The 13981-nt window shown below is 40.5% G+C and overlaps 1 protein-coding gene across 1 annotated transcript in view; it reads left to right on the plus strand.

Moving 5' to 3' along the window:
- Positions 1-1524, plus strand: part of LOC124136458 (DNA mismatch repair protein Msh6-like) — a 141619-nt gene extending 140095 nt beyond the window's left edge. The window contains exon 35 of the mRNA XM_046502374.2: positions 82-1524. Coding sequence (XP_046358330.1) covers positions 82-139 — 58 coding nt within the window. The 3' untranslated portion in view covers positions 140-1524. The remainder of the gene's footprint in view (positions 1-81) is intronic.
- Positions 1525-13981: the final 12457 nt, after the last annotated feature.

Below are 13981 nucleotides of genomic sequence, written 5' to 3' on the forward strand. Positions count from 1 at the left end.
ATACATTGTAACATAAGTCTTTTGTAGTGCTTTTTGCTAGATCTTAACACACATGATCTGACATGTGTTTAATTATTTCAGGTCCCTGTGGTGGGACTGCACTGCAGAATGTGTGCGTGCCATGCAGCAGCTTCATTGAGTGATACTGCCGGGGAAGTGCAGAGAGACCTGTTGGTAGAAGTGGACTGATCCATGGTGCAGAGTGGGCTGTGGGTAGAAGTGGACTGATCCATGGTGCAGAGTGGGCTGTGGGTAGAAGTGGACTGATCCATGGTGCAGAGTGGGCTGTTGGTAGAAGTGGACTGATCCATGGTGCAGAGTGGGCTGTTGGTAGAAGTGGACTGATCCATGGTGCAGAGTGGCCTGTTGGTAGAAGTGGACTGATTCATTGTGCAATGTGACCTGTTGGTAGACATGGACTGATCCATGGTGCTTATGACCGAGTCTCATCCAGCTCATCTGTAGACGCATTCTGTAAAATCCTGTCCAGTCATGACTGAAGTTGAAGTTGGATACTTTTAACAACACATTTTGGTCATGCATTGTTGATATTAGTGAATCAAATTAGGTGACTGTTTCTTGCTTTCAGACTAACATATTTTCATGTCAGTATTCTGTTTCCCCACCAGCAACTGTATGTAAGCAATGTGAAAGATTGTACATGCATTTGTTTGTTGTATATTTAGCCTAAACAAAGACATTTTGCATTAGTTCCATATATGTTCAAGATAACAGACTTGAAGAAATTATTGGATACAGGCAGTGCCCTCATCAGACTTACACTCACAGCTCACAGAATGGACAAATACTTAAAGAATATGCTATAGACTAGTAGCTCTCTTTTAATGTTTGCAATTATAAGAGCAAAGTTCCCATTATGATGTGTCTGTGTTTGGGGTGTACAGGATTTAACTGAATGGAATTGTACACCACATCACAACAGTGCTGAAGGTGGAGTAATTTACAGAGAACCGTGTATATATGTCCATGCTGCGTTGCCATGTGTCTGTGTGACAGCTGTTGGGGACTGTCCTCACATGTCTGTCAGAGTGCCACTAAATAAGGTTGTCCTGATGATTGAAAATTCAAGCTTTTCTGTGGGAATGCCGCCATTACATGATGGCTGATATATGTGATCTTCTTGCTTTAGTCATGATAACCCCAATGTCTAGAAAACAAGTACCACAGCTAGATGTGTGGTCAACATTTTTTATGTGTTTACACATATATAATATTTTGTGCATAGATAATGAGAGCTAAGGGATGAATATGAAACAAGCAACTACATTTCAACAATGCCCCTTCATAAGCAAAAAAATCCAAAAGGGCATTTTTAACAATTCTCTTTTTCTTAAATGTAACATTCAGTTTTCAATTTTGTAACAGTACAATCTTGTCATGAAGACATTTATGCTGAGTTTATAGCCTTTGTCATACAAACAAAGGTTCAGGTGTCTCAACATTGTAGTTCTTGAGAATAAATATTTGAAAAATATAAAATAAATTCTATGATATAAACAGAAACATACAGGGCCATGTTTACGTTCATCAGTTGAAGGAGAGGATGTTTTCACAGCACTGACCAAATGCATGAGCAACGCTTCATATGGCTTCACCGTTTGTGGCAAAGGTGTACAACAACAGCAATTCCAGGCATCTTACCAGACAGTGCCAGAGGTGTTGGATGGAGACAACATTGTCAACTACGACACTGGTGTCAAGCATGCAGAGTACTGCTTGGCCAGTGATGGAGAACGGTTTAATTTCACGGTGAGCCAAGATATATGCTGCATCAAGCTGGTGTATACTGACAATGTCAAGAACATTTTCCAGCTTACTACATGCGAGAGGTCAACGGATTTGGAAGTGATAGCGAAATGATGTGGGTGCAATGTCCCACACTGGTAGAACCAACCCGGTGCAAGGATAAGGCAACTTGTAAGCCCGACTCTATTGTGACAACAACAACAGCAGCATGGCTCTCCTGTGAAACCATGAAATGAATTATAAATGTCCTCTTGCAACACAAAAATTCTACAAGTCCATCATTGCCCTCTCAGGTTGCCAGATTTGAACGTAATAGAACACCTGTAGGAAGAGTTTGATACCACATACAACACAAACTACAAATCCTGCAGGCCCGTGAAGATCCGGGATAGACAAGGTCTTCAGCAACCCATGCCTGCCATAAAAGGCAACCATGCTTGTCGTAAGAGGCGACTAAAGTGATCAGGTGGTCTGACTTGGTTGATGCATGTCATCGATTCCAACTGCGTTGATCGATGCTCATGTTCATTACCGGATTACTCGATTATTTACAGACCGCCGTCATATAGCTGGAATATTGCGGAGTGGGGCGTTAAACAACAAACAAACAGATCTTGCAACAGCTAGCACATGCACTACAGGCTAAGTGAGCTAACATTCTCCAACATATGATCCGTAATCAGGAGGTGTTAACAACTAGCACATGCACTACCGGCTGAGTGGGCTAACATTCTCCAACGTGTGATCCGTAATCAGGAGGTGCCAACAGCTAGCACATGCACTACAGGCTGAGTGGGCTAACATTCTCCAACGTGTGATCCGTAATCAGGAGGTGCCAACAGCTAGCACATGCACTACAGGCTGAGTGGGCTAACATTCTCCAATGTGTGATCCGTAATCAGGAGGTGTTTACAGCTAGCACATGCACTACAGGCTGAGTGGGCTAACATTCTCCAATGTGTGATCCATAATCAGGAGGCACCAACAGCTAGCACATGCACTACAGGCTGAGTGGGCTAACATTCTCCAACGTGTGATCCGTAATCAGGAGGTGTTAACAGCTAGCACATGCACTACAGGCTGAGTGGGCTAACATTCTCCAATGTGTGATCCATAATCAGGAGGTGCCAACGGCTAGCACATGCACTACAGGCTGAGTGGGCTAACATTCTCCAACGTGTGATCCATAATCAGGAGGTGTTAACAGCTAGCACATGCACTACAGGCTGAGTGGGCTAACATTCTCCAACGTGTGATTAGTAATCAGGAGGTGTTAACAGCTAGCACATGCACTACAGGCTGAGTGGGCTAACATTCTCCAATGTGTGATCCATAATCAGGAGGTGTTAACAGCTAGCACATGCACTACAGGCTGAGTGGGCTAACATTCTCCAATGTGTGATCCATAATCAGGAGGCACCAACAGCTAGCACATGCACTACAGGCTGAGTGGGCTAACATTCTCCAATGTGTGATCCGTAATCAGGAGGTGTTAACAGCTAGCACATGCACTACGGGCTAAGTGAGCCAACATTCTCCAACGTGTGATCAGTAATCAGGAGGTGTTAACAGCTAGCACATGCGCTACGGGCTGAGTGGGCTAACATAATCCAACATGAGAATAGGTCTTCAGCAACCCATGCTTGCCGGAAAAGGCAACTATTCTTGTCATAAGAGGCGACTAACAGGACCAGGTGGTCAGACTTACTGACTTCATCGAAGCAAGTCGTCGATCCCAATTGCGTGGGTCAATGCTCATGATATCAATCACTGGTTGTCTGGTCCAGACTTGATTATTTACAGACCGTCGTCATATAGCTGGAATATTGCTGAGTGTGGCGTAAAACAACAAACCAACGAACATGTGATCCGTAATCAGGAGGCACCAACAGCTAGCACATGCACTACAGGCTGAGTGGGCTAACATTCTCCAATGTGTGATCCGTAATCAGGAGGTGTTAACAGCTAGCACATGCACTACGGGCTAAGTGAGCCAACATTCTCCAACGTGTGATCAGTAATCAGGAGGTGTTAACAGCTAGCACATGCACAGTGAGCCAACATTCTCCAACGTGTGATCAGTAATCAGGAGGTGTTAACAGCTAGCACATGCACTACGGGCTGAGTGGGCTAACATAATCCAACATGAGAATAGGTCTTCAGCAACCCATGCTTGCCGGAAAAGGCAACTATTCTTGTCATAAGAGGCGACTAACAGGACCGGGTGATCAGACTTGCTGACTTCGTCGAAGCAAGTCGTCGATCCCAATTGCGTGGGTCAATGCTCATGATATCAATCACTGGTTGTCTGGTCCAGACTTGATTATTTACAGACCGTCGTCATATAGCTGGAATATTGCTGAGTGTGGCGTAAAACAACAAACCAACGAACATGTGATCCGTAATCAGGAGGCACCAACAGCTAGCACATGCACTACAGGCTGAGTGGGCTAACATTCTCCAATGTGTGATCCTTAATCAGAAGGTGTTAACAGCTAGCACATGCACTACAGGCTGAGTGGGCTAACATTCTCCAATGTGTGATCCTTAATCAGAAGGTGTTAACAGTTAGCACATGCACTACAGGCTGAGTGGGCTAACATTCTCCAACATGTGATCAGTAATCAGGAGGTGCCACCAGCTTGCGTGAAGATGCTCATGATGCCAATCACTGGATTGTCTGGTCCAGACTTGATTATTTTCAGACAACCATCATATAGCTGGAATATTGCTGTGCGGTGTTAAACAACAAACCCAACAACCAACACCAGCTAGCACATGCACTACAGGCTGAGTGGGCTAACATTCTCCAACGTGTGATCAGATATAACTGGAGATTTCTGTAGTGAACTATATATTTTGTCTTATCCATCAAATTTGGTACAAGTTTTTCTACGTTAGCTAACCTATTATTACCCATCAAGGAGTGTTGATATTCCGACATCCAATCTTTATTAACCATTAATCTTTCGGGAGCTAGCGGATAACTGTTATGATCTTTATGTAACGAATTTGGATATTCCAAGTCAACTTCTAGTATGTATCCTTTATTCACATCGATATCATTCACATCGACCCACTCAAAACCACCCGTGGGTAAAGGTTGACTCATAGCCCATCCGTACAAATTGTTGGCGTCTAGATATAATATGTGCGTGTCGGGTTTATTCGGATCATATCTTTCCACTAATTTATTATTAGCCTTAGAATACCTTTTCGCTACCATCGATATACCACCTCTTAATCCTTTCTCAATAAACAAGTGCATATCGTAATCGGTGAGTAGTTTTAGTTCTACGCCGGTCTTCTTCAACAATGCATCCCACGATAGTCCGGGACTGGAATAGTACCATGCCGGGTCCAAGCCGTATTGTTTTAAACATGTCTTTCTAAATATCTCGAATATATCGGCGAGTAACAGTACCTCAGTTTTTAAGTACAGATCGTGATAATCGCCTAAATTCTTACAACCTAATTTATCCCAGACCGTCAGAGCGTGTTCATAATCGGCATCTGTTATTTTAGATTCTGTTAAGTTACTATAGAATGATTCGAGGGGCGGTAATTTAGTTTCCTCGAATCTAGACCAATCATCCATATATTCGTAAGGATATACACCTTTTCTCAGCAACAAATGACGGCACCTATCGGTATATTGATTTGTAATTGCAAAGTCATTGGGATTGTTCGCGTTAGCTAAATTGTCCAGGGAAGATAACAGAAACTGTACGGAGTCTATGAATCTAAGCCCATTACTTTGCTTTATTCTGGCTTTCCCATCCTTGTCCGTATAATGTATAGTTTTAGTCAACGAGAACGATATATATTTTTCCATATTATTAGGTATACACGTTAAGCCACCGTCGGTCTTTGAGATAGCTTGCATAATGAGATGAGAATCATATCCTCTAAGGTTATGAAACACAACGGGGATGGGTATTGTTTGAGAATTCATTTTTAGTTTCAAGTTACACTCGTTATGTGCGGCTCCCCGATAATTACCCGTGACGTGGCAGTGATCTCTTACAGAATCCCCATTCAGGGGTTTATTACAAACATGACAACTCGTTGACCTCTTATAGGCCCTCCAATTATCCCTCGTCATACGCATGGGTTTCTTACACGATAAAGTTTCCCTGATTATTCTCTCTTCATTTTGTAGATATTCTAGGAACTTTCCCGCTGCATTGGGACCTCTGTAAATCACGGGCGGGTTTGTTTTCCCATCATACCTTACAACTATATATCAAAACCCACAAGGAATATGTTCTTGTGTTTTATATGTAAAACTATCTTGATTGCTACGGTTGGTATTTTCTATAGGTTTGATAAGCGCTTCGAAGTCGGCGTAAATTACGTACGGTACTAGCATTTGATTACAATAATGTTCAAATTTTAATATATTTTCCCCCTCTTTAGGCATATCAATCCTGATAGCAGTCTGTCCAACACCTCTGCAGTCTTCTTTATGCGCTTCTAATAGATCTTGTCTGCTGTACCCATGCAGGCATCTTTCGTAGAAATATTTCTTTCCTGCATGTTTTGTTCGATCGTATAATAGCCTATTTAAACTCTTTATCCATGTATAATGATATTTACCATCTTTTTCGATCAGAAATGAATTGATTCTTGGAATATGTTCCGGAGCGGAGCTTATCCTGTGTACAACAATTCCTTTAGAAGAATGTCCAAAAACATTTATAGCTAAATTATTTTGCTTTTCCACCTTATCAATATATGAGATTAGGTATGGTTCGTCTATACCATAGAGGTTTAGTCCATCGTTTTGGGGATAGCTCGGAGGTCTATCTGGATGTTTGTCTACGGGGAACAATGCAGATCTTATCATTCTTAAACAGTCATTGGATTTATTTTTTACATTAATTATGGCTTTTTTCTTTTTATAATACGGGGGTAAATCTATATAAGATCCACCTTTGAAAGGCATATAATTTGCTATATCTAAATATAAACTATCTATTTTATCCACACCCCAACCCGAACCTCTATTAGTCCAGCGTTCTAAAGTTTCTTGTATCCTCTGCGAATTGATGTATCTTATGATGTGCTTATAATATCGGATTCGGTTATAACTTCTTAATTGCTCCGGAAATATGGTTCGGTATATTCAGTGCTATCGTCTGCGCTGGTTTTACTCAATGACATTTTAATCGTCAGCTGGTATTTTATACTCTGTAAATCATTTAATTCCTCGTTAATTTTGCTCGATATGATAGGCTTAACATCATTAACATCCATGTTGGAATTAATATCCATCATCCAACCTCTTAGATATTTACCAACGCCGACGGATGTGGGTACAAATTTAAATTCTTGTCGATTTTTATCAACATCATCTTGTTGTTTTTTATGAAATTATTATCTAGTAAAGCGATCATTAGAGAATAACCTCTCAGCCCACTGTTTTTTGCTTGAGCTTTGAGTTCTCTAACAGTCTGGGGTTTGTTGTATTCCAAACCGAGTAAATCGATCAATTCAGCTTTTCTCATTCGAGAATATCCACGTAGACCACGTTGCTTTGCCAAAGCTTTCAGCTCTCTGACAACATAAGTCATTGTGATGTATAAATACATGTGAACTAATGTCTAATTGGTTTGAATTCTAACCAATCTATTTATCTCATTTCGGTAAGCCTTTTTCCTCTCATAAATAATTTGAAACCGTTTCTTGTCAGCACCGTGACTCTTACATAAACAGTAACTACCTTTGACCCCAATCCCACATACAGAACACGAATAATTAATGTGCCCTTTTCTAATTGCAATGGAATGGATTCCACAAAAATCATAGCTGTCAGCGCAATTTATAGATTAGCAGCCAGGGTGACATGGCTGATAAGATTCGCCCGCCCGCCCTAACTAGGTCATGGTTTATGCGTAGTTATTGTGTAGCTATAAATAGCGATGACTGATAACCCAAACATTATGAATGCTATCTCGCGTTTTTTTTGTTCCTCTGACGGTGTATAAAACTGACTTATTGTTGGTCTCTGTATTGGGTCAAGTTTTTTTCCATAAACAAGGAAGTATTCGTGCATGGCAGATTCAACATCCTTAAACGTTTGAATTGAATGTCCCTGCTTACGTAGTTCTCTGTCTGGTCAATTGTGACTGGGCTGCTTCGAGTTGTTCTAATGCATTATTATGTCATTTACGCTCCTCTTCAACTTCTTTAGCGTTTGATTCCCTCAGAGTAGAAAATAAAAAATTACTCCCTGAAAAAGCTAGAGCATTAACAACAGCTCCACCAACCATCATCGCAATTGATGACATGTTTATATGAATATAATATATTCAAATGTTTAATTACTTCATTATGTCTTCTGGGATAAGCCCTTGTTTGATGAGCATATCTTTTGTTGCCATAGCCAATCCAATATCAAGAATGACCATACCGATATCATAACCATTAAAATCTAGCTTGGGTGGTGTGGCTTTAGTAATCATTTTAGCTATACGGGCATCGCCAATGGCCAAGCCGCTGACCACCGCTGAATGATACGTTGCGTTTACCAACATTTTACCGTCTGTAACTGGAGTAGTCATGCTTCTTATAGCATTATATGGGGGCTAACCTCTAATTGAACTTCTTGTTGTGTAATAGGGGGAGACGTTTTCTCTTCTCTGGTCTTATAAAACAACCATACCACCGCTATAGCAACAACTCCTACTAGTGCCCAAATTTTAATCGGACGAATTATTTGAATTATGCATTAGTTTCGCTTTCCTCGCCAGCCCGCCCTTCCTACCGGATGGGATTTTTTTTTTGTTCTTTGTCACTCTGGCTTGTGATATTGCTGGTATTTCCTCATTCACAATCCGTTGTGCATCCTCATTCACTTGTTCCACAATCTGTGGTGGTGTCACTTGAGTCTCAATTATTATTAAGTGGGCATGTATGTTTAAATTGACAATACCTAGCCGTTATTAAAGCTGTGGTGAGTGGAGCTAAGAACATTCCGTATCTATGATAAAACTCACAGCTCACTGAGCTTATAGCGTGTTCGATGAATGGGTCTTTCTTGAGATATTCGCATAAATACATGCGATGTTCTGCTGGGATAGGGAGAAACGTACTAGCTACGACTGTGTATAGTTGTAACATAGCCGACGCTATTGTTTTAGTCATGGTAGCTCCCAGTCTAGACTCGTAACGGGCGTACATTTTTTATCCCCCCGGCATATAATGTGTGGGGATATAGCGATCAGCCAGTCTGTCTGTCCGTCCGTCCGTAATCATTTCCTTTTCCGGGGCAGAATTCGAAAACCATTCAGTGTATTTGATCGAAAGCTATCAGGCACATACTGAAGTGGTGCCTTTTGATATTTTGGGATTTTTCTAATTTTTATTTTTTTTCAATTTTTATGGAATGAAGTTGGACATAGACTCAATTGGGGATGGGGTTCGTTTCCGGGGCAGAATTCGAAAACCATTCAGTGTATTTGATCGAAACTTGGCAAAGCTATCAGGCACATACTGAAGTGATGCCTTTTGATATTTATTTTTTTACGAATTTTTATTTTTTACAATTTTTATGGAAAGAAGTTGGACCTAGACTCCATTGGGGAACGGGTTCATTTCCGGGCCAGAATTCGAAAACCATTCAGTGAGTAAACAATGTATGCTTCTAAAAGAACATTCAACTGTTGACACATAACATACAGAATTGCACATTTACTAGTGGTTACTTTTGAGACAGCTGCCGGGGGGATATGTCATCTTTCTGATGACTCTTGTTTAATTTCTTCGTCGGTCATGTTATCAAATTTTTCGATGGTATAATTTTCCCCCAAATATTCGGAATATTTTCCACCGGCTGCCAAAGCGGTGAGTCTTTCTCTATGTTTATCTAAAGATTTATCTACATCTTGATCTGGTTCTTTGAGCATTTGTTCGATGAGTTCGTCACATTCCATAATGTAATACCTATACCTTAAGTCTAACATAATATAATATGGCATATCCAATACAGCCCGTAATAATAAACCGTTGCGGAAGAATGAGGATTTCAAGCCACATTATGTTATAATAACCGCTAATGTTCAATTTACTTGTGCTATCTTTTTGCTATATTTGCTATATTTTTGCTATAATTTTGCTATAATTTGCTAAGCAATTGCATAAGCAGCTGGTTGATAGGTTTTTAATACGAGTTTACAATGCTTCGTTGAAGCTAACAGTTTTCTGACTTCTCATTCGGACTTGGTATAAATAACATCATTTTCGCGTAGACATTCCTCGAATGAATCTCGGTCTTTGCAATGAAACAGGGCTACCCATTTGGTCTGCTCTCTCAGATCTTTCAGGACAGAGTTGTATTTTTGAGTAAGTACCCAAACGCTATGCTGAGTATGTCGACCGGAGAATGCTACATATGAAAGCATATCTTTCTTTTTGGTTAGTTTTTTACTCGCACTACAATCGTCTATTACAAAAAGGGTTGATTCTCCTTTGTATTTTTCGTGACATACTCGTAAACAGTCTTGTAAACGATCGCCCGGATCAAATTTGTACACCCCATCGTCATTCATTACCCAATCTCTCGATAGGTATGTTTTATAATGCTTATAGTCGGACACAGAATAATAATATGGTCGAAAACGTCCCGATAATGACTTTGTAAAATATCTAGAATAAAAGCTGTTTTTCCACAACCCGTTTGCCCGCAGATGATAGCGCAGTGCGGTTCTTTAGGTAAAAGATTGCACGAATCGTCCATTCTGTATATTAAGTTGCGCATCCATAATCACGTACAAATATATGTTTAATTTACCAGCTGATTCCAGGAGCTTCGTTTTCTGTATAGTGACACCCTCGCTGGCATTTTCTATTCTCCTCCCATGTAGTTGGTCACCGTCCGTGGTTCGCATGTCGAGCCATAGCGCATACTTCATGGTAAGGTATTCACCCATCGATACACCCCTGAGAGACAGATCTTTCACGACCGTGTTAACTTCTGGACTTCGTTTTATAGAAGGGAGTTTTTTAATCTCATCCCATTGTTGATACGCTAGCATTCCTTGACTATATAGTTGATTAGGAATGCCCTCGATAGTCAATTCTACTTTTGTAATCTTTGGATTGTAGAACTTCTCGATATTTCTTTTAAATGCATCAGAGGGGTCCTCGAACAACATTAAAATACCCTTCAACGATCTCGTGGGGACGTTTAGATTAATATTCCACGTCGTATCTTTTTTTTGTTCCTTGTGATCTTTCGATGTCAAATCACGCGATTGTACAAAATGGCTAAACTTCCGGTATACTGGTTACGAATTTATCTGGCTAATTCAGGATCTGTTATCATATCATACTCCAGTGAGATATTGTCAATAGAATAGCTAGCATCTTCAGAAGCTCCGAAACTCTACCGTAGTCATTAAAAGTGAGTTCGTATTCTAACCTATCGCCTAGGGATGCTTGATAAAAGGGCATGTGGGAATCTAGTAATTCAAAGTCTAGCGGAATATAGAATCGGTTACCTAATGCGCTGGCAACAGCGAGATCTTTTATGATGGTATTATCACCATTCTCAGCACCCACACGCAGTTTCAATGTGTTCCGATTACAAATACCTTGGTACTGTAAGTTTTCCCGCTCTTTATCCGTTCTCCAGAGATCCATGTAATAATAGTATACGTCACTATCATCGATACTCAAAACCTCATTACCACTAATTTTAATCGCGCTTTTCTTAACGATAGCACGACCCATGTTCAGAACAGGCTCTCTGCTAGCGTCGGCAGAAGTCAAACTTATCGTAAATGCTAGTCGGACAGTTCCTGGAACTAACACATCGTATGCGCCGAGATTAGGAAAGCGAACCAGAAGCGTTTGATTCTGATCAATTGTACTCGGGTTATTAGTTATAGTTACAGACTGGCGAATTGCTTTGACCCCTAATGGATCTCGAAGTCTACGTTGTGGGTTTAACTTGCGTCCGTATTGCGAAGACATTGCTATTATGAAATTATGTAACCTTATGTTTAATATAAAAATGGATGATATTAATCTAGATGATTTTGATAACCCTAGTACAATCGAAGAGGGTACTGATGAAACCACCTTTACGAATCTTAACAATGATCTTTTACAATCAACCGTTAATGATTATTACGATACCTTTAAAGATGTTAGCCCAATTGGTCGTGACTATTCAAAGTTTATGATAGATAGTAAAGGAATATTGCGAATACGCGGTGAACTTGATATTGACCTTCTGCATTATCGTACTCGTAAGCCCCTAGCTTTGTCTACGATAGCCGCTAAACATGGCATCAACTTTGTTTGTAATGAATTAGGTTTTGTAGACTACTCACGACGAGAAAAACTTTCCGCAAAGACTGCTAAGGTTCTTCGGACTGTGCATGATGAACTCGGTAACATAGATAAAGATAATTTGGAAGAAAGCTCGAAGGTGGCCTCGGACAGACTCGGAGAAATCTTCGATACCTACTACGATAATTCCACGGTCAGTGTACCATCCTCGGAGTTCAGTATTAGGGAATAACGAGGTCTTGACAAGGCAATGCAAACAATGTGGGGTGAACTCATCAATAATATAGCCAAGCTATCCGATCTCGACAAGCATATAGCTTATGAGAAAACAAAACTTGGACAGGCGGGTGATGAATTCAGCAGACGTCGCGTTGCAGAAAGATTACGTAACTTAGAAGACGAAAGATCGGCCCGCCACGAAGCGGCTTCTAGTAATAGAAAGGCACTTCGTTCACAAATCAGTCGAATTTGAGAAACAAGCGATCAAGTCCTCAACGATGATACTACACTGGCCGATAAAATTAAAACATTGTTCAGAGAACAGGGGATAACCATTGCCAGTATTTTAACCGCATTGGGGTTTATTATATCAACTTTGACTCTCGCGTTAACCGGTGGTACAGGAGGTGGCACACCCCCTAGTGATAGGGGTGGCATAAAAGAGTGGATAAAAAAGCATTTAAAAGCATTAGGTTCAGCACTGGGAAAGCTCGCTGGGAACGCCTCATCTGCACTTCCCGGTATAATAGGGAGTATTGTTTCCTGGCTCTTGAATTTATTAGCTAAGACCACCACTTGGCTTAGTCAAAACTTGAGGGCACTGATCGTAGCAATTGCAGGGCTGTTGTACATATCCGCTAAGAACTATTTATCCAAATAAGAACTATTTAACAAAATCATGAGTAAACCAGCCGCGACTCCACCTACTATAAGCGCTGTTTTTTCATCGATATGTTGTTGATTTTTATCTGCAATATGTGCACTTGTGGTTGTGCGTTAGTAGATGGTTGAGTGTTAGTAGATATCTGTGGCTTGACTATTCCCGTTTCGCCTGTGTTTGTTTGCGTTATTAATTTGGTATTAATATCTGAATTTATACCTGGTTTTTGTTGATCGTTAGCAATAACAATTTTATTATTATAACCGATCACTTGACCGATCTTAAGTTCCATATTACTCGGAGACATGTATAGTCCCGGCACATAAACATAGTCTACTTTGGATTGAGCGTACTGTAATACATCTTGATAACGTTTTATAGAAGATGGTATGTCAACTGGTGAATTAATAGCATCCTCAACATTTGCAACAAACTGTTTTTGTGCATCGAGTGCCGTCCCAGAGCCAATAATGGACGTTAGTGTTTGCGATTGTGCACCGAGAATTGCCCATACATAAGTTCTTATTGATTCATTAACTCTTACAACTCTTGGGTTAGTAAAATTATTTTCTGTTTTATCATTAAGAAATTCATTCCAAGCATTTCCAGGTGGTTGCTAAACCTTTTGGACGGTGAAAGCAACACCACCCTTAAAGTTCATACGATCATCTCTCCACTCGTTACTCGAGAGAGCAAAGCTCGGAAGAAGCCGACCCCTTTTCAGTAAATCATCGCTGACTTCTTTAACAGAGTGTGCACCAGCGTACGGAATACCTAGACCATGGTTAACTCCACTCAGACGCCAATCTTTACTCGTAGAAACATTAAATTCCTGACAAATACGTTCGAATGCCCACCTATTGTATGGATTATTTGATGCATTCCATGTTCGATCCTGCGGTAATGGGGCACTAATTTCTTTAAGTATATGTCTAATCTGATAATACACGTGAAATGATAAAACAGACTTATTTAGTTCAAATCCTGGGGTATAAAGAGATACACCAAATCCTGTTGTTGCACACCATATGGCAA

Source organism: Haliotis rufescens, unplaced genomic scaffold (genome assembly GCF_023055435.1).
Source record: "Haliotis rufescens isolate VD_foot unplaced genomic scaffold, xgHalRufe1.0.p SCAF_1, whole genome shotgun sequence".
NCBI classification, from domain to species: Eukaryota; Metazoa; Mollusca; class Gastropoda; order Lepetellida; family Haliotidae; genus Haliotis; species Haliotis rufescens.